Source organism: Cibotium barometz, chromosome 29, assembly GCF_041138505.1.
Source record: "Cibotium barometz isolate CiBa-2024 chromosome 29, ASM4113850v1, whole genome shotgun sequence".
Classification (NCBI taxonomy): Eukaryota; Viridiplantae; Streptophyta; class Polypodiopsida; order Cyatheales; family Cibotiaceae; genus Cibotium; species Cibotium barometz.
Window position 1 is genome coordinate 7,230,526 of NC_141074.1, and position 21,808 is coordinate 7,252,333.

The window sequence follows — 21,808 nt, forward strand, 5'->3', positions numbered from 1 at the left end:
GATCTCTACACCCTAATGGCTAGGGACAACTATTACATGCTTTTAATGAGAATATTTTAAAAAAAAAGAGTGAATGATGCTATCTAACATCTTCAGTAGCTATAAAAGATGTTAGATAGCATCATTCACTCTGAAGAGTAGCTGCAAAAGATGTTAGATAGCATCATTCACTCTAAGAGATCAGAGATGTATATGTTTGTTATGTAAATTAGAAGACAATGTCTTTTGTTTTCCAAAAAAAAAAAGAGTGAATGAAAATAAATTTGCAGAACATACATGAAAGTCTAAATACAAGCTTGAATCTGTGGATAGATTAAGTATAAGTGGGCAATGTGCAAGACCATCTCACCTTTCCTTGGAAGTACACGATAATAGGGTTCTGAATTACACGTAAGTTTACGCCCTATGACGTGTTTTCAGAGTATGTACAAGAAATTAAAGAAATGGGGTACTCTTCATTGATTTGCAAGCGAGGAGGCCATGCAGAGTCCATGGATGCTGCGTCTACAACTCGGGCAAGTATTGCTGTTAGCGTGGTGCTGCGAGAGGCAGGCGAAGCAGTACAGGAAATGGAGGCAAGGGAGCACGAAGGTGTCGCGGGGGCGGTCGTGGCAGATCATGCAGAGCGTCTTCTCCTCGAGTTCCTTGTGGAGGTCGTCCCGCTCCTTCACGTGGCGGGTGACCAGGGCCTCGTGCCCGGCCAACTGGGCTTGCGTTTCGCGGAATTGTTTCTTGAGCGCCCGCCTGTTTTCTTGCAGGCGCGCCACTTTCCGCTTGAGCCTGCAGGCCTCCGCGGCCGCCTCTGCCATCGCCTCTTTTTCCCTCGCAGCCTGCACCAAGGCGTCCACCTTCTCCACGAGAACCCTCGCCGCCACCTGCAGGCGTGCCAGCTCTGCATGGCTCGCCCTCCGCAGGTGCGCCTCCTCGCTCAGCGCCGCCTGCGCCACCTCGATTTTTCGTAGCGCAGCTGCCGTTTTCTTCTGCAACTCCATTGGCAAGGTTACGTCGTCCATTGACGGTTCCACCTCCTCCCTTTTATCCTTGTGACGCCTCCCACCGCGCCATATATGAGCGACAGTTACCCGGATGCCCGCCAATGTTGTTTAGCCTAGGTTCACAAAGAGAAGCTCCAAGCCTTCCAAGTGCATTCACACCCAACTGTGGACGGACAACTACTCGCTCACGGATGTCTTTTAGCAAAATTTATCCTCTCTCGACTCTCACACACGATTACACATCAAGTCATCGTGGTGGGGACAATGTGTGTACGTGAAAAGTTTCCTCTTCTTTATGCAAACCATGCAACATTGGACCTTGACGCCTTCTTCTTAGCCTAGTGTGCCTGAAACCTTCTTCTACTTGTTGCTCTCAAAAGAGATCTACAAAAGATAAGTGAAAGCCAACATAAGTACTAGACTACTATGTGCAAGCGATCCATAATGTGAACACGATAAGTAGGTGAGCTGAAAGAGATCTACAAAAGATAAGTGAAAGCCAACATAAGTACTAGACTACTATGTACAAACGATCCATAATGTGAACACGCTAAGTAGGTGAGCTGGCAAGATAAGCATGCCATAACTCGGTTGGACTAGGTAATAGTCCACCTATAGAATTAGTGACGAAGATCTGTGTGCCGAGCCATGCGAGCACTTGTCCACCACCACAGTGTGACTCAGTCCTTTCTCTTTTAACTCATGGTGGGTAGTACCAAGCATATTTATCCTAGTAATCTTAAAAAATTTCAACCTTTGAGCATGGTTTAGACTCACTTTCACTTTGTTACTTCAAATCTTGAAAAATACTTCTCAAAATGGTTGGAGAAGGAATAAGAACTCCTCTAATTTTTCATGTTTTCTATAGTGAATGTTATGAAGAAAAGGCTTGTTTGAATATAATTCCTTTTTAATCAATGTTTGAATATAATTCCTTTTTAATCAATGTTTGAATTTGTAATTTTCTTTTTATTCCATGGTAAAAAGGATTCATGTAAAGTTAGCTAAAAATAGTTTCATTAACACTTCCTTTAAGAATGTTTATAATAATAAGGGGGGATAAGAAATATGAGACTACACAAAACCTTCACAAAGTAATGCAAAATATCTTTGTGTATATAAAGAAGAAGTCAATAGAACCGCAAAGTGACCCAAAGCCATGAAAAAAGAGTTTATTAAGTCCAATGAGAGTGAATTATCTTAACACTAATCCTATATTTAAGCCACAAAAGTGGCTTCAACCATATAAGTACTTAAATTATGACAAAAAAAGACTATGTTTTTAAAATAATATCGGCACTAAGACCATATTAGAGAGTTTAGGAAAATCCCATTACTTTGGAAATTTTCTTTTCAATATACTTTTTGTTGTATCTTCATCATACCAAATCCAAAGTTGTTAGAGAATGTGGATTTAGAACCTACTCTTCAAGAGCTTTCCAATGATATGTCAAATAAGCTAGTTTTGATAAAAGCATAAAAGGGTTCACCGTGCCCATATTTTTTTCTTGCAAAATGGAAATTATGATTTTCCCAAACTCCCTATGGCGACTTGATATTTTTTTTCATTATGTTGAGGATGAATTCTTCAGAACAATGTCCTTTAAAAGAAATCATTTTTTAACAAAAGTCTCTAAAAGCTACAAAAAGTGGGTTTTTTGAACAAGACTAGTGTTAATAGAGAGTTTTTAATCTCGATAGCTCCATGGAATTTGGAACAATGTATTTTTTATTTAAAAAAATTTCAAAAGTATCTAAAATCCATAAAAGTTGCTTTTTTTGTACAAGACTAGTGTGTTAACAGAGAGTTTTCATTCTCATTAGCTCCATGAAACTTGGTACCACTACAAGAGAATGAAGGCCATAGCCGCAAAAGTGAGAGAGTGATGTAAGTAGTGATGCTGATGTCACCGATCGTGACATAGCTATTTTGTGGCTATAGATGCACGGCTATGCCACATTGACTGGGAAAATTTGGATTCTCCCACCCAGCCCATGGCATATTAGAGTACCTCTCGTTGCATGACCTACCCACCTTGCTCTTCCTTTATCTCGTTCATCTTCTTCCTTCCTTTCTCTTCCACAAGCATAGTGATCTTTTCCATGAGCAAGGTGCTCTCAATCACAAGCATAGTGCTCTTAATCACAAGGTAAGTGTCTCCTCCCTTCTATGTTTTCCAATTAAAATGTTTGTATTTTCTATATTCTTCTCTAATACCTCTCTCTATTATTTAATATTCTTCTTTGTGTGTTTTGTTTTTATGTTAATGTAAAGGCTCTTTAGGACATGCTTCCTTTAGCTATCTCTTGAGGTAAGGTCTAACCCTAAACCCCCGACTTGTTTTTGTGGTTTTATGTTTATTTATGTGCTATGTTTAGGATTTAGGTATTACACATGTTCTATATTTTTTTATTCTATGTTTATGGTTTAGGTATTACACATGTTTGCCTAATACTTTATGGTTTTATTTTTTGAGCGTCATTTAAGTAGCGTTTAAGTATTATATATATTAAATTACCCAATGCTTTGTGTATGAGCTCTCTACTTTATACTCTATGTAAAGAGTATAATGCTATATTCTTTTGGTTGGGCATGCATAGATTATAAAGAGATCTCTTTTATGCATAAGCTATATAGAGGGTTCTACCTTATGGTGGATAGAGCCCATAAGGTAGATCCCCTTATGCAAATGCATATTTAGGATCTATGTATACATGAGATCTCTAGACATTTACATAAGGTCTCTTACCTTATGCATTTGGTAAATCTCCATGCATTTGTATATGGTCTCTTACCTTATGCATAGAGCCCTCATAGATTTTCATAAGGGCTCTTACCTTATACATAGAACTCTTTACACATATATAGGGCTCTCTATGAGCTTTATGCATGCATAGAGCAATCTACATTATGGATAGATCTCTCTTATTCACATTTGATTTCATATAACCAATGTTTCTTTAATGTGTAGGTCCTCCATCCATCTCGTGCACCCTCTATTATCCCTCTCCATTGTTTTATGGTTATGATAAGCTCTAAACCCAATTCTCTTTTCTTTAATGCCACACCCTTGGGTGCTATGGGACTAATTTTTTCATGAGATCATGCATGCATAAAGTGCTTTCTATACATGCATGCATAAAGTGCTTTCTATACATGCATAGGGTTCGAAATGTTGGAATATGCCATGTCACAATATATTATCCCACATAGTGGGTTGGGACCATCTTAACCCCTCTATATAGGGCAAAATGCCCATTGGTCTCCACTTATCCCCCACCTTTATTGGGATGTTTAGGTGGGGGGACCTGGTTGATGGTCATCTTCCGTGTGCTACGCCTCTATTTTGCTTGATGCTCCATGTTCTTTCATATATCAAAGCCTCATCAGCTCTCCTGATGCTTGGATTTGGGCTTCGCATCTAGGAGGTCTTCTAATGGATTCTTTCCCTCTGCTTCTCACGTTGCCATGTGGCACTTGTATGCATAGGGTGCACTATACATGCATAGAAATATCTATGAGCTCCATGCATAGATAGTTCTATGTATGTATAGTGGACTCTATGAATGCATAGAGGGATCTACCAAATGCATGAGAGATCTATTTGTATGCACTCTGTGTGTGTGCATAGGGTTGTCCATAAGCCACTCCCAATTCTTGCATAGGGCCCTCCATGGCCACTCCCTATGCATGTATAGGGCTAGGCATGCATAGAGTACTCTATGTATGGATATATCTTGTTGTGCATACTCTATGCATGCATAGAGTGCTCTATGCATCGATATAGATCTCTATGCATGCTGAAGGAGATTTTTTTGATAGGTGGCCTCTATCACCTCCCAAGAGAACCACACTCACAAAGACAAACACTAGAGAATTCTCTATCTTAAAAGAAGCACAATGAAAGAACAAAACATAGTTCGCTTCATAAACACACACCAAAATCAACTCACCATGGAAACCAACATTGGAACATGTGGAGAGAGACGCAAGCTTGCTTATTAATGAAAGTACATGGATAGGGAAATTTGTGGACTATACACTAATCACCCATGTATGAGTTACACACACCTATGATGGCATTGGCAAGAACCACATGGTGGAGAAAACGCCCCAAAGGCACTAGAACATGGTTTGATAAGTAGATATTTGGATGATGAAGTGAGCATGTGGAGAAGACTAAGGACTTTATGATGGCATGGGTGTTGGGAAGAAGGCGTTTAACATAATCTTGAGGGCTTGTGTCCCTTGATGGTGACACAGATGGCCCCTTTTTATAGGTGGAGGGGGACTCCCTTAGCAAAGATATAGGTGGTGTAATGAAGAGGTTGTAATTGGACCAAGTCTTAGTTGTTGCTAGGTCCAAGGTGGTGAAGATTCCAAAAGATATTACAATTTTCCATTTGAACCAAGGTTTTCAAGGTTATATAAAATATAAAAACATTACAAAGTGGGGAGTGTGATTGTGGGTAAGAGAAGAAGTGAGGAAGAGATTTGAGCCAGCTGTCCAGAATTTTTGTAAGCCATTGTTTCGACTGTAACTTTTTGTGTATAGCTCAGATTAAGAAGCTTCAAACAGCAAAGTTAAAGTTCATGACCCGTTCTACATAAAAAATTTCCACAACCTACATTGTAGTTTGTGACCTTTGATTTCCAAATTTCGAGCGAAAAATGCTCAAAAATTCGACACATGGTGTATGGACTTAGCACTTTAATGCAAGGTGAAACTAGTCCCCACTTGTAAGAGCATGTCAGCACTCCCTTATATCCATCTTAAGCAAGACATACATGCACCTCCCAATAATATTATAATATTGGAAAATATTGACTTATTCACTCACTACATAATAATGCATATCAATGACTAATGTATGTCTCCCACCCATTCTTGACCTAATTTGGCATGCACTTGGTTTGTCTCCAGAGTTATGTAAATATTCCCCATTTATAGGTTGAAACTTATTTCTCTAGGATAAACCACTCAACAATACAAATGAAAATACTTAATGTACATATATTATATACATAGATATAGGGGGAACATATTGGTGTGTATGATAAATAACAAGGAAAAATGGAAAAAATATATGATTTGTACATAAGGTATAAGGTTTAGAATAATACCCATAGTAATGACAAGGTGCGAAATAATTGTTAAAAAAAAAGTTTTGTATAAAACATGTCTTATATTTAGCCCTCCCCCTAGCTTAGAGGTATTCGTACCTCTAAGTGGTAGATGAATGAGAGAGATTAGTGAGGGATGTGGTGAAATCCCCCACATCAAAGTTGTTTTTCTTGGTGAGTTCCTCAACTTCTTGAAGTTCTTCCTGGAAAGTTCTTCCTGATGAATTGTCATGGCCTCCATTGGTGCTTGTTCAACTCTTTGAAAGTATGGCTTTAACCTCAAGCCATTGACCCTAGTTTTGTGTAGTTTGCCAAAAAAAGTCTTGCAATCTATAACTACCATTTGAAAACTTTTGCTTGATAATGAAAGGGCCTTCCCACCTTTGAAAAAATTTGATGTCAAACTTGTTATCCAATCTACTGTCATATCTCAAGACAAGCATACCTTCCTTCAAAACTTTTCCCTTGAGGGCCTCATTGAATTTGTCTCTCTTTTTGGTGACCTACTCTATGTAAAAGTTAATTTCCTGATCTCTATCAAAATCAAGCCTTTGTAGGTCTAGTAGGCGCTCCTTAAACTTCTCTTGCAGTTCAACTTTTCTCCTTACCAAAACTTTGAGTCTTGGAATCTCCACTTCTAGAGGCAATAAGGTGTAAATTGCATCTCTACTTTGAATGAAATTATGTAAGCCCATAAGGCTACTGTCAAGTGTTTATCACAATCCTTAGGTCTGCTCTCCACTTGCTTGGTGATTATCTTGCATAAAATCCCATTAATTTTGTCCACCAAACCATTGAATTAAGGATAATAGGGGGTGGAATATCTGTTTTTGATCTTTAGTCTATCTAGAAGTTCTTGAAGAACATCTACCAGGAATCCTAGTCCATGATTTGATACCGGCTCCAAGGGTGTTCCAAACCTACAAATATTATCAAACACAAACTTACCAACATCTTCATCTAGTATTCTCCTAGTGCTAACTACTTTTGCCCATCTGGTCATGTAATCAACAGTCATAATAAATTATGTAAACCTTTCTTGACTAGGTTCTTGGGAGGGGACCAATGGCATCAATTCCTTATTTCTCAAACGGACCATAAGAGAAAATAGGATTCTGTGGCTCATAAGTTATCCTCTTATCTCCTGCAAGCTAGCAAACTTTATAAGCCCTGCACCAATGCTAAACATCCTTGTGTAGGCTAGGTCAAGTGTAACCTACCCAATAAGATCTTTCTGCTTGTGATTTCCTATGTAAAATGGCCGCCACATACTCCATCATGGAAAGATTGGAGAATGTGACAAATTTCATCGAATGATGGAACCCTTCTCACATCACTAAATCCTTCCCTTTGTGATACAAGTCTTCTCCAATCAGCTGATAAGATAAAGCTTTCTGACCTAGCCTATGCTTTTTCACCTTATTGATATATCCTAGAGGTTCTCCTCAAAGCAAGAAGTGGATGACCTCTTTTAAGAGTTCTCAACCTTGAAACTTTGGTTCTTTGAATTTTGTTGCTCCGATCATGACATCCAGCCATTGGTTTGCCAATGCGTCTGCACCCCTATTTTTGCTTCTAAACACATGCTCAATTTTAATCATTTCAAATTCCTTCATTAGACTTTTGATTTGCCTCAACCTACTAAAGAGGTTAGAATTCTTACATGCCCAAACACCTTGAATCAATTAGCAGCATGGCATCTCCCTTGTAATTTTTTGTCTCAAACAAGCTTCCAATCCCATCTTAAGGGTGGCATACTCTGCTTCATTGTTTGAATGGACATGAGATAGAATTTTACCTTACTGAAGGACCACCTCTTGCTCAAGGCTTGAAATGATGAACCCTGCTCCTACGGATTTGGTCTTCCTCCTATAAGCTCCATCAAAATACAATGTTAATTCATTAGTGAAGGTATCCTCTAACTTTGGATCTTCTGTCTCTTTCCTTTCTTTTGGGGCCACCTTCTTCTCATGATAGTGGTATGTTAACACATCTGCTAAGATTTCTCGAGTACTATCCTCCACCAAAAAGGTGTACTCATACTCTTGCAATTCCAATACCCACTTTGCAATCTTTGGTGAGATATTCATGTGTTGAACCACATAAGGAAATGTATTCTCAATTGTTAAAACAAAAAAGGGTTTAGGCAAAAGGTAAGGCCCGTGACTTCCTGACTGCAAACATGAGAGCCAACATTATTTGCTCAACATTTGGAGAACTTCTCTCAGCCTCTACCATGACCTTGCTTGCAAAGTAAATTTCAGACATAAAAGCTATCTTTGGATCCTTTTGCATTAGTACTGCACCAACTGTGTGAGAGCCAACACTTGGACAAACATAGAAAACTAGATCCCACTAGGGTGGCATGATGACTGGTAAATAATAAAGCATGATTTTTACCTCATTAAATATTTCCTCACTCTCATCATCCCATTTGAAAGTACTCCCCTGAATGAGTCTTTGAGTCTTTGCAATGGTGAAACTATTTGTGTTTAAGTAAGTGAATAAATCTAGCAAAGTACCTGACCTTTTGAAGAAATGTGACCAGCTGCTTTGTATTTAATGGAGATGGGAGTGCTAAGAGATTTTGCACTTTTGACAGATCAGCCTCAATACCTTGTGAAGAAAAAAGTGGCCTAAGAGCCTTACCTTAGTTTGGGAAATGTGGCATTTCTTTGGATTGAATTATCCATCGAGCTAGAACAATCTTTTTATGCCTTGTTCCACCTTTTGACAATGTAAAGACCTACTACTATACATGCAAAAATCATCTATGAAAACTCTAATGAATGACCCAAAAATAGTTGGAAAACATAGTTCGTGAACCTTTGAAATGTGGCAGGTGAATTTGTGAGACCAAATGGCATAACTCTATAAGAAAAACAACCCCAAGGGGTGATAAACATGGTCTTCCTTTGCTATTCTAATCTAGAAATATCATGAGTACCCATCGCAAACAATATATCATTCGTGGCCATCCACCCCATTCAAAATTTCATCCTGGAATGGTAAAGGGAAATGATCTCTTTTTATGGTAGCATTGAGGGGCTTGTAGTCAACATAAACTTGCCACTTTCTATTCCTTTTGGGTGTCACCACCACAGGAGATACCCATTTGGAGTTCTCCTGGATAAATGAATCCAGCCTTCAACAACTTATTCGCTTCTATTAACAAGGCATCTCTTTGTACCACACCTAACCTTCTTAACTTTTGAACCATAGGCTTTGCTTCTGCCTTTAACTCAATATGATGCTCAATATCCCTTACTCCTATGATTTTTGAATAACCAGTGAGATGAAAAGAGTGGGATACCTTTTAAGCATGTTGATGTAGGCCTATTTCTCTTATGGTGATAAGTCTAATGCTAGCATTTGTTTCAATTTCTCTTTAGTTATCTGTCGATTGTAGTGTCCCTAGCTCCTATTTAGCTTCCCTATTTTTTAAAGTAAGGCCCATAACATCAAATGAACTCTCATTGTTTTTAGTGCTAGATGTTTCTTCCTTAGTCTCAGTGAGATTAAGTATTCACTACTCTCTTCATCTACTGTGATCTTATATCTCAAATCCACTTCTTTACCCTTGCACATATTATAGGTTTTATGGCTAGAAGACCCCTTAGATCCATATGTTAGCACCAACATTCATGTTCCCCGCCTTGAATCTGCATTCATAGCTATAGCCAAGGCCTTTCTAGTATAATCGAGTAGCCCTCCCCTTTGCTAGAAATCACATACATGTTAACTTCTACCTCCACAACAAAAATAATGACTCTCACGTCCTTAATGAAACCCAAACACTTTATGCTAGACTTGTTGGCCAAAGTTACCTTGAACGTGGATGGAGAATTGACCTCTAGACCTAACCTATAGGTGGTTGCAAGATAAGGGTACTCACTTTCATTCACTCTCTCTAAAATTGGGACATCGACACAACTTGGATGGAGTATCTCGATCATGATATCGATCATCAATTAAAGCACGACACGTGCCTCCCGAGCCTAAAGCCGCATATCTCAATCGAGATACCAACTAACGACATGCCAGCAAGTTCGGGTTTCAAGTTACCATCCATGTCACCAGTACATGTCATTGCCACCTCGTTATCTCGATCAAGATATGTAGGACACTTGGGTCCACGTTAATGCCACAGTGGATCCCCCTCAACTTTTCCACTCATCATATTCAGTGATGCCATCTCCACCGTCCACGTATCTCAAACAAGATAAGGAAATATCATCTCGACCATTAATGTATCTCGTTCGAGGTATGGAGATGTGGTCTCATCTGTTCATATATCTCATTCGAGATACCAAGATGTGATCAAAGCCATTGAAAAACCTCGATTGAGATATGTCTACACAATCCGAGCCCTCCATTCGCGCGCCCATTCCAATATGCGATCCCAGCCATTTACATATCTCAATCGAGGTATGAAGTCGAATCACGACCATCAAACATACCTCGATCGTGGTACTCACTCAAAATCTAAGCCTTCCATGTATCTCGAACGAGATACCAACCCTAAAATCAAATGCATGTCTTGGCCGTTTGTCTCACTAACCCTAAAACCGCACGTACATCCACCAGGGCGTTGATCTTGCAAACCCTAAAATGCATGCCATTGAACCTCGATCAAGGTTATAAAACCAAAAAGTTTTTTTTCCCCTCATTCTCTCATGTCATTTTCACTCTCCTTGCTCTCTTGATTTGGATTAGCAATTAGTGAGCTGATTAGTGTTATTTTATAGCTTCATTAGTGCTACTTAGCACTAAGCATTGGACCTTTCAAATTGGTCTTTCACATTAACCTGCCCGTTTGTGTTAGGCTTAAGTTCTAGCATGGAGTCATGCGAGGAGGGCTGCTCATCTATTGTGGACCTCATCAGGGGGATAGACCGTGAGTTAGCAGCTATCCGTAGTAGGACTGTTAGAAACACACCGTCTACATTACATATCATGTCGACTTTGGAGGCGATGCTCGCATCCCTTCATAGCCTTCATGATATTGTTTATATAGATAAGTGGATAGCTCACCATCGCATTGCTCCTGTGTCACATGGCTTGACATATCATCAAGTCTGTGAGCTTGGTCCGATTAGGGATGGAGCCTACTTAGATCTTTTCCTTGATAGTCATGGGATGCGACGTGGTGCGGGGAATCCCCTTACTATTTCGCGATGTTCGCATCCTTGTATGGTGGCACATATCTACAGTCGATATGTTGCCACATATGGGAGGATGCCAAACAACCGCCAGATTCCCATATACTTTGCAAAGAAATTATATGCGAAGTTTATCTTAGGGAAGCAAGTGGGTTACACTAGCCATCGGCCCGATGGTGGTGCTAGTCGAGGTAATCTCCAAGACCAAGGTAGGCGGCCTCCACCAACAACCCTTCGTGTAGCTACTACAGATCCTACGAGTAGCATTTTGTTTACATGTTTATATGTACTTTTCTTTATTTTTAAAATGAGTAGCATGGTTGATTGTGTCACATAGGATCATCCCACACCCTACCAACACTGAGAGACTCACTCAGGAGTTGATAAAGGTGAGAGCAGAGATCGACCGTCTTAGAGCATTGTAGATGGCAGAGGAAGCCACTGCATAGGCACACCATATGAGAGAGTCTAACATCGAGCAGGTAGTTCTCTCTTGTATGTAAAAGAGTTATAATTAAGGTCTAAAGTTATAAATTTCTTTAAGTAATATCTAATGATAAACACTAATCAATTATTTTTATGCTTTACTTTTTGGGTAGGCTCGGACTGTAGAGAGTGCTAGAGCTAAGGTGGAGCTGCACATGATTATGGAGAGGATTGCACAGCATAGGATAGAGCAGGTTGATGCTGCATGTTCGGGAGTTCCATAGATCTTCTGACATGGCATTGCCTTTCTTGCCTCTATATTGTAAGATTCCTCCCCCCTAGCTTTTGAGATGTACAGTGGTAATAACCTTCCCTTCAATCTCTTGTAATCATCCCCCCTCAGAAATGGAAAAAGATCTTGTTTTACCATGTTTTGACCTTGAGAGAGAAAATGTCTAGAGAGAGGTAATTCAAAATTGAGATATCTTTGGAAAGCCACTTGAGGTAGGTGCCTTTTTTATCATCATTGCTTGGCTTTTTTAATTCAAAAAAATGTGATATTTTTATCTCTCCTCTCTCCTAATGCAAACTAGATCAAAAAGGGAGCCAAACTTATCCAAATCTTGACCAAATTGGGTCAACTGAAGCTGGAAACCTCTAGAACCCAGTTGGACTTGGTTAGTGGCCTCCCTCACCTATAAATAGACCCTCATTCCTTTGTATTTTCATCGTTGTGAATTTACATGCCATTATTATCTTCATTTTAGTGTAATTTCTATTATCCCTCTATTTGCCTCTTCTCTTGGGAGCTTTGGAGCTTCTCTATTCTCCATCTTCTCTTGGAGATTACCCTCCCCATCTTGGTGGCCAAGGACTTGCTTGTGGCTTCACTTATAGCCAAAGAATCAAGCCAAATTCAAAGGTAAACCTAATTTAATGGTTTTTTTTCAGTTCTCTCAATGATTTTCTTCTTCTCAACCCCTCTAAAGCTTGAGAAGCTTTCAATGGAATGGTTTTCTCTTGAAATCAAGCTCTCCAATGCTTCATAATGTTGAATTAGATTAATGCTAATTTTTATGCTTAATTATAGTATTTTTGTTAATAAATCTCTCTTTTGGAAAGATTAATCATCTTTATGGTTAGATCCTTGGTAGAAGGATGATTCTCAGTGATAATCTCTTTATCCTAATCAAAACTCTAGGCTTGATAAGCTAGAGAAAGAGATTAGATATTTTCATGATTTTTAATCTAGAAAAAATGATGCTTAATTCTTTTAAGCTTGATTATGAGTAAGACAAATCATATTAACTCATTCTAAATTGAAAGAGGGTTATGCTAACGTTTTTAGAAATGAGGAATGGTTATTTTAGAATAATCAAGAAATTTATTCATAATTATGCTTATAATTATGTTATGTATACATAATTTAATTTTTGTCTAAAAGAAGAGTTCGTATCATATTTCCATTACAAGTATTCATTTTAAAATAGAAAATTGAACATTCTCAGTAACTGTGGAGCGAAGCTATGGTAAAAAATTTAGAAAAAAGATAAATCTTATTTTTATGCATAATTTTAATAAAGCAAAAGGAGGAATTCCTATCATATTCTAGGCATAGATATTTTTATGCTAAAAGTTTAGTTTTGAGCATTATTCATCAATAGTCAAAAAAAATAAAGAAGGTTATGCACAAATTTTATAGAATCATTCAATGGATGTGAATGGATATAGGAATGATGTGAATGGATGTAGAAATGATGTGAATGGATATTTGAATGGATGTGAATGGATGAAGGAATGACGTGAATGGATGTGAATGGATATAGGAATGATGTGAATGGATGTGAATGGATGTAGGAATGATGTGAATGGATGTGAATGGATGTAGGAATGATGTGAATGGATGTGAATGGATCTAGGAATGATGTGAATGGATGTGAAAGGATGTAGGATGATGTGAATGGATGTGATATGATGTGAATGGATGTGTATGGATGTGAATGGATGTGAACGGATGTAGGATGATGTGAATGGATGTGATATGATGTGATTGGATGTGAATGGATGTAGGAATGATGTGAATGGATGTGAATGGATGTAGGAATGATGTGAATAGATGTGAATGGATATAGGAATGATGTGAATGGATGTAGGAATGGTGTGAATGGATGTGAGTTGATATAGGAATGATGTGATTGGATGTGACAATGTAGAAAATGTGGGATAATGAGAAATGACGTGGAAAGAATCAAGCCAAATTCAAAGGTACACCTAATTTAATGGTTTTTTTTCAATTCTCTCAATAATTTTCTTCTTCTGAACCCCTCTAAAGCTTAAGAAGCTTTCAATGGAATGGTTTTCTCTTGAAATCAAGCTCTCCAATGATTCATAATGCATTATTCAATAGTCAAAAAAATAAAGAAGGTTAGAATCATTCAATAGATGTGAATGGATAGAGGAATGATGTGAATGGATGTAGGAATGATGTGAATGGATGTGAATGGATGTGAATGGATGAGAATGGATGTGAATGGATATAAGAATGATGTGAATGGATGAGAATGGATGAGAATGGATGTGAATGGATATAAAAATGATGTGAATGGATGAGAATGGATGTAGAAATGATGTGAATGTATGTAGGAATGATGTGAATGGATGTAGGAATGATGTGAATAGATGTGAATGGATATATAAATGATGTGAATGGATTTAGGAATGATGTGAATGGATGTGAAAGGATGTAGGATGATTTGAATGGATGTGATATGATGTGACTGGATGTGAATGGATATGTATGGATGTGTATGGATGTGAATGGATGTAGGAATGATGTGAATGAATGTGAACAGATATAGGATGATGTGAATGGATGTGATATGATGTGACTGGATGTGACTGGATGTGAATGGATGTGATATGATGTGACTGGATGTGAATGGATGTAGGAATGATGTAAATGGATTTGAATGGATATAGGAATGATGTGAATGGATGTGAATAGATGTAGGAATGATGTGAATGGATGTAGAAATGATGTGAATAAATGTGAATGGATATAGGAATGATGTGAATGGATGTAGGAATGGTGTGAATTGATGTGAGTGGATGTGAGTTGATATAGGAATGATGTGATTGGATGTGACTTAATGTAGAAAATGTGGGATAATTAGAAATGATGTGGAATGGGGTAATGAGAAATGACGTGGAATAATGAGAAATGATGTGGAATGGGATAATAAGAAATGACGTGGAATAATGAGAAATAACGTGGAACGGGATGATGAGAAATGATGTGGAATGACAAGAGATGATGAGGAATAATTTGAAAGGATATCGATGATAAGAACAAATGGGAATTCTGTTTGGAACTGTATTTGTAGATGAAACCTGTTTTTTTTAATTGTTTTATGTCAAGAATGCTGGGGAAGCATTTTGACCATCTTGTGAATGAGGTCGTGCGGACCTAAGTGAAAAAGTTGCACAACAGCTGGACAGAGAGTCGATGAAGGACATCTCGTGTGGCAAGGTCGGTTGAGGTCTTGACTAGCCTCGATCCGATTATAATGGTAAGCTTCCGGTATGGTGGATAAGGGACCAAGGAATCGGCCTATGAGTGAAGCGCTAGGTCACCTGCTAAAGGAACCTAGAGGTGCTGACCATACGGTGCTCAGATACCCACGTATCCGTCTAGGAAGAAAAATGAGTTGGAGTTTGTTTTTTGAACATGGGCATGGATCTGGTTGATTGGCCTTGCTGGTCTTCACGGATAAGTTCATGGCTCTTTTACATGGATCTTGTTAGTTGATCTTGCTGATCTCCAACTAAGAGTCCATATGGTTTTTATGTGATTAAACTACTAGGTACTATGGGGCTAGGAACTATTGAAAAGGCCCATGAGGAGTGGCAGGTGGTGAGCGTTCTGGTGGTTACCGATGATTCCATAGGTACGCTAAGGAAGAAATGACTATAATTGGATTTTATGGTTGGAAAGTGAAAAAGTTGGAAATTGGATCTGGATATTTTGGAGGATTATGATCAGTAATACTATGGTTTCATTTCAAGTTTGCTTTAAAGACAACTGAGTTTGCAAAAGGCAATTTCATATTGGGTGCGTAAGTGGTGTGTCTAAATTGTATTTTCAATGAGTGCCGACTAGGGGGCCTGGGAACTCTTTTCCCTAGTACCCGGGACAAAACATAACCAAATTTTCATAGTGGATCCTATTAATACAGTGGCTGGGCGGTTGGCTAACCCATGGGACTTTATGGGGTTAGGCTAGACTAATGGATCCCTATAATTAAAATTCAATTCTGTTCAAGTTATGATAGTTGAAGTAAATCACGGATAATCCTTGTTCTATGGAAAAGAATCAACGAATGTGCCTCTTTGACGAGGAAAAAAGAATTGATCTCTATGATCCAAGTGCAAGTTCCTCCCTTGATCTGGCCATATGATCCGTGGGTTCGGTCGCGTCGGAATGAAAAAGGGAAGTTAAGGCCTTTGACTATGTTAGAATAATTCTCCTGAAGGAATCCCCTATGCTTTATGGGCAAGGGAAGTTTTTTTCGGGTTCGGTTTTTGAAGAACCGAGGGATTACTCTCTTGTCTGGACATTCGTGGGGGCGAGGCCCCGACTGGGAGGCTCTACCTTGTGCTAAAAGTTGCTACTTCCACTGCTAGCACCCAGAATTAGATGCGCAGAGGGGGCAGGGGTCTCACATATGTCCACGGCCTATTATTTACAGAGGTTTGTCAATGACCTCTCCCTCTGAGGATGTACCACCATTCCTCCGCGCGATGCTTGTTGCGCTCTATGCCCCGAGAACATTGACAGTACTGGTGGATATGCTCTAGGATGTGAATATTTTCTCCATTTGTCTTGCATCACCCAGGAGCTAGTACGCTTCTCAGCATATCCCTCTTGCCCAAGTGCGTATTGTCCTAGTGACATATAGAGTTCTCGGCATTGATGATATTCACCCTGGCTTCACTCGAGTAGATGCTAGGACTAGCAGCCCACTTGACTTTATATCAGCTACTACTGACTTAGGACTCGATGACGCCGATGTGACAGAGATCAGGAGCCTGAGGTGCCTCCAGAGATTAAGTGGAGTGCACACGAGTTTGATGCATACCATAGAGTCCTTTCAGAGATCCAACTCATAGCACACGAGCATGTGGGTGGTACTGGTCCTAGTGGCACCTCGGGTGATAGTGCTGGCAGCAGTGCTGCTTTACATGAGCAGTGTGTCCTTACAACAGAGGAGCGTACATGCGCAGAGTGGCAAGCACGGATCATTGCCGATTACAGATTTTGGGTTTACACACAAAGATGTCTTGTAGCACGATGTAGAGAGAGGGAGAGGGCTGTAGCAGCTTATGGGACTCATGAGCTCCCGAGTACACTAGCACCATCTTATGATCGTGCCTTTGAGGCAAACCTCCCTACAGTCGTCGGCACAGCCTCCTCGATGTGCACATCGACCAACAGTCAGAAATGACGATTTTGATTGGGTTGCCGTTGATAGTGACTAAACTCAGACTAGTTGGGTTGCCGTTGATAGTGACTAAACTCAGACTAGTTGGGTTAGCTCACTTACATTGTACTTAGATTTTTTGGCTGTGACTAACCTCAGACTAGCTGGGGTAGCTCATTTTAATTATGCTTTGATCTATTGAGTTAGTGGCTAAACCCAGAGTAGTTGGGTTTAGCTCACATTCTGATGTACTTAGTTGATGTTGATATCATTATGATTTTTTTCATTATTGAGGATCATTACATTTTAATTTATGTGCATGATTTTTGGATTTTTTTAACACTTTGGCTATCATATTGTTTGTTGAAAATCCCCATGCCATCATACCCAAACATGCTTCGATGCTGACCAAACTTTGCGAGCATGTGGGGGGAACCCACCCCCACATGCTCTCAAAGTTTTCTCAACATCTGCGCATGTTTGGATTAGTAATTTAGCACTATGTGTGGATTCTTCAAGTCTCTTAGTGCTTGAGAGGCCATGGAAAATCCCTCTCCTCCTTGTGCCATCATACCCAAACATGCTCTGATGGTGACCAAACTTTGCAAGCATGTGGGCAAGACCCACCCCCGCTGCTCGCAAAGTTTGTTCACTATCAAAGAATGTTTGGATAAGCAAAAATTAGTGCCCAGTACTGATTTTTCTCTCTCTTAATGCTTGAGAGGACATGGAAAATCCCACTCTTCCCCCCATGCAATCGCACCCAAACATGCTCCAATCGTGACCAAACGTTGCGAGCATGTGGAGGGGACCCACTCACACATGCTTGCAAAGTTTGGTCACCATCGAAGCATGTTTGGATTAGCAATTAGCACCCCGTGAGGATTTTTCAAAGTCTCTTAGTGCTTGAGAGGCCATGGAAAATCTCACTCTTCCCCATGCCATCTCACCTAAACATGCTCCAATGGTGACCGAACTCTACGAGCATGTGGGGGAGATCCACCCCCACATGCTCGTAGAGCTTGGACCATCGGAGCATGTTTGGATTAGCAATTAGCACCCCGTGAGAATTTTTCAAGTCTCTTAGTGCTTGAGAGCCCATGGAAAACCTTGCTCTTCCCCATGCCATCACACCCAAACATGCTTCGATGGGTGACCAAACTTTGTGAGAATTTGGGGGAGACCCATTGGGGGAGACCCACCCCCACATGCTCGGAAAGTTTGGTCACCATCCGAGCTTGTTTGGATTAGCAATTAGCACCCCATGCGGATTTTTCTCAAGTCTCTTAGTGCTTGAGAGGCCATGGAAAATCTCGCTCTTCCCCTTGCCATCTCACCCAAACATGCTCCGATGGTGACCAAACTTTGTGAGCATGTGGGGGGTCCCAGCCCCATATGCTTGCAAATTTTGGTCATGATCAAAGCATCTTTGGATTAGCAATTAAATTTTGGGTGAGATGGCATGGGGAAGAGCGAGATTTTCCATGGCCTCTGAAGCACTCAGAGACTTGAAAAAGCTGCACGGGGTGTGCTCCGATGGTTGGTGACCAAACTTTGAAAGAATGTGCGAGGGATGGGTGACCAAACTTTGTGAGTGTGGGGGTGGGTCCCCCCCACATGCTCACAAAGTTTGGTCACCACCATTTAAGCATGTTTGGGTACGATGGCATGGGGAAGAGCGGGATTTTTCATGGCCTCTCAAGCACTAAGAGACTTGAAAAAAATTCGCAACAAGTGGGCACGTCCATGGCTGAAGCAGTAAGAATGGCAAAGGATTTTGCCAAAGCCTTTGTAGTAAAGGTCCCGCCAAAGCCTGCACCCTCTAACTTTAAAAGATTCCAAGCCCAGGGAAGTACTTCAAACTTTCCACCCCCAAAGAGGTAGCAAGGCCCGAATCAAAATCAAGATTCAAGAAGATTCCGAAGTGAAGGAAGACCCTTCCCCTAGAGTACTTTCTCAGGAGCCCCACCTCTTTCAAGAAATCAGAGGGATGAGATCAAAGGTGAAAACCGATGTTTTGGATGCCAGGGTTTTGGTCACCAGTTAAAAGACTGCCCGACTCCTTACATGTCAAGGGAGACAGGGAAGTCAAGGACCCCGAGTTCAGAGAATTTCCATATAGTGCATCCATCTCCTCATCCATAGCTTTCTCCCAACACACATTTCTAATAGCCTCATCAATGCATGTGGGCCCTACAACCTGCACAACCTTTGCCATATATGCATAGTGATGTGCCACATAACCATCATATGTAAACCTTTGCACAGGATTCTTCACTCTCCCCAGATCTTCGCAGCTTTGCGTTCATGACTTCCATAGCCTTCTTTACACCAGGTGTTCTCATAGCTGGTATCCCAAGCTCCTCATCAAGGCTCATCTCTAAGCCACTAGACTCTCCATCAACATGAGAATGCCTTGCAGAAATGTCAGGCATACCAAGGGGCTCAACCATTTTCTCTTTTCCTTTATGTGATGTACTAATCACATTTGTAGGACTGGTATTATGACGCAGCCTGCCACTCCATGGTCTATCAATTGAACCACTAGATGAGGACTCTCTTGGTCCACTCAAAGACTGTGATTGCTGACTTGCATTCTGTGCAACCACATTTCCACACAAATCAGCCCCAACAGCTTCTTTTTCAACAGCATACCAGCTGCTCATCTCATCAAAAACAACATCCCTACTTACCCTCAACTCACGTGTAGCAGGGTTATAACACCTATATCCCTTTTGCTCAAGGGAATATCCAATAAACACACATTTTTCAGCTTTTGGATCCATCTTAGCTCTCAGCTCATCTGGCACATGCACATATGCAATGCATCCAAAGACTTTCAGATGAGACAAATCAGGTTTTCTGCCAGTTAACCTCTCCTCTGGAGTTACATCATGTATGGCTGCAGTTGGAGTCCTGTTCATGATGTAAACTGCTGTAGAAATAGCCTCAACCCAATAGCTATGCGGCATATTCTTCTCTTCCATCAATGCTCGCGCAATCTCAGCAATGTGCCTGTTTTTTCGCTCAACAACTCCATTTTGCTGCGGAGGGTATCTGCATGTAAACTGTCTCCAAATACCATTCTTCTTCAAAAATTCAGAGAACTCATTGGAGAAGTACTCTCCCCCTCCATCTGACCTTAGGCACTTTACATATTTCCCTGTTTGCTTTTCAACCATAACTCTGAAATTCTGAAAGTGAGTGAACACTTCACCCTTCTCCTTCATGAAGTATACCCACACTTTCCTTGTGTGGTCATCATCAATAAATGTCACATAATACCTGCAGCCTCCCATAGACATGGTCTTCGTAGGACCCCATACATCTGAATGCACAACATCTAGTGCATTTCTTCTCACATATCTGTTACGTGGAAATACATGCTTTGTTTGCTTTCCAAATTGGCATGCTTCACATATTCTCTACATACCTTCAACTTTAAATTTTGGCAGCCCTGTCATAATTCCTTTAGTTTGCATAGACTTCAATCTCTGCACATTCTCATGTCCAATTCTTTTATGCCAAATGTCTGTGTCTGTAACAATTCTTGAACCATTTGCAAACATCGTAGCACTCACTTCAGGCATGTTTACATTCAACGTAAACATTCTGCCCACTTTGTTGCCTTTTGCAACCAACTTGCACTTGTCTTTGAAGTCTTCAACATAAAAACCATCAGGGTTAAACCGAACCTGCAAACCCTTCTCAATCATCTGGCCAACTGAAACCAGATTCTTTGTTATGTTTGGAACATGAAGTACATCTGCAAGGTACTTCACTCTGCCATCCTGCATAGACAATGGCACATCTCCAACATGGGCAATTGAATAAGCAGTGTCATCCCCTGTTTCCACAAAACCTAGTCTTTCAAGGTTTTTCATCTCCTTGAACCACTCCCCATGACTTGTCATGTGGTTCGAAGCACTTGAATCAACGTACCCTACATCATCTTTATGTGCTGCTTCAACATTTTCAGACATGGCATTCATGACATGCTGCATAACAAACAACCTTTCATTATCCTCATTGTTTCTGCTTGAGGATGCATAGTTGTTTTGCTGCAATTTCCCATTTTGCGTGTCAGCCTGCTTCTTATAACACTCTGCCTGCACATGTCCAGGCTTACCACAATAAAAGCATCCATGTGTGTCATTATACTGCCTTTGCCGATTTCCACGACCTCTTTGACTCCCCCTGCCTCTGAATTGGCCTCTTCCACCACCTGCATGTTGTTGTTGTTGTTGTTTTGTGAATTCTGGGAGGATTGTTGTTGTTGCTGCTACTAGCCATAATTCTGATTACATGTTCGGCCACCTCCTTGACCGCATCCACGGCCTCCTCTACCTCATCCTCTTCCTGAACTTGTGTAGAAGGCCTGTTGCTCCGAACTGTTTTTGTTTTGTGAAGACTGTTGGTCTTCACCCAAGCTCTTCTCTTCTATAATCAGCATAGACACCAAATCTATAAAATTGGGAATGTTTTCCCGAGTCTGAATAGATGTCTTGAATGCCTTGTATTGTGGCCCGAGACCACATAGATAGACTTCCACCTTATCATCATCATCTACTGAGACACCAATAGATGCAAGGGATTCCACAATACCCTTTATCTTCAATG

General features: G+C 40.3%; 1 protein-coding gene across 1 annotated transcript; it reads right to left on the bottom strand.

Annotated features, from left to right (window-relative positions):
* Positions 1–301: 301 nt before the first annotated feature.
* On the bottom strand, positions 302–1,013 carry LOC147621791 (uncharacterized). The gene has a single exon (XM_086823505.1). It carries the CDS (start codon positions 1,011–1,013, stop codon positions 456–458), a length of 558 nt encoding a protein of 185 aa, XP_086679631.1. The 3' UTR covers positions 302–455.
* Between the last annotated feature and the right edge of the window lie 20,795 nt (positions 1,014–21,808).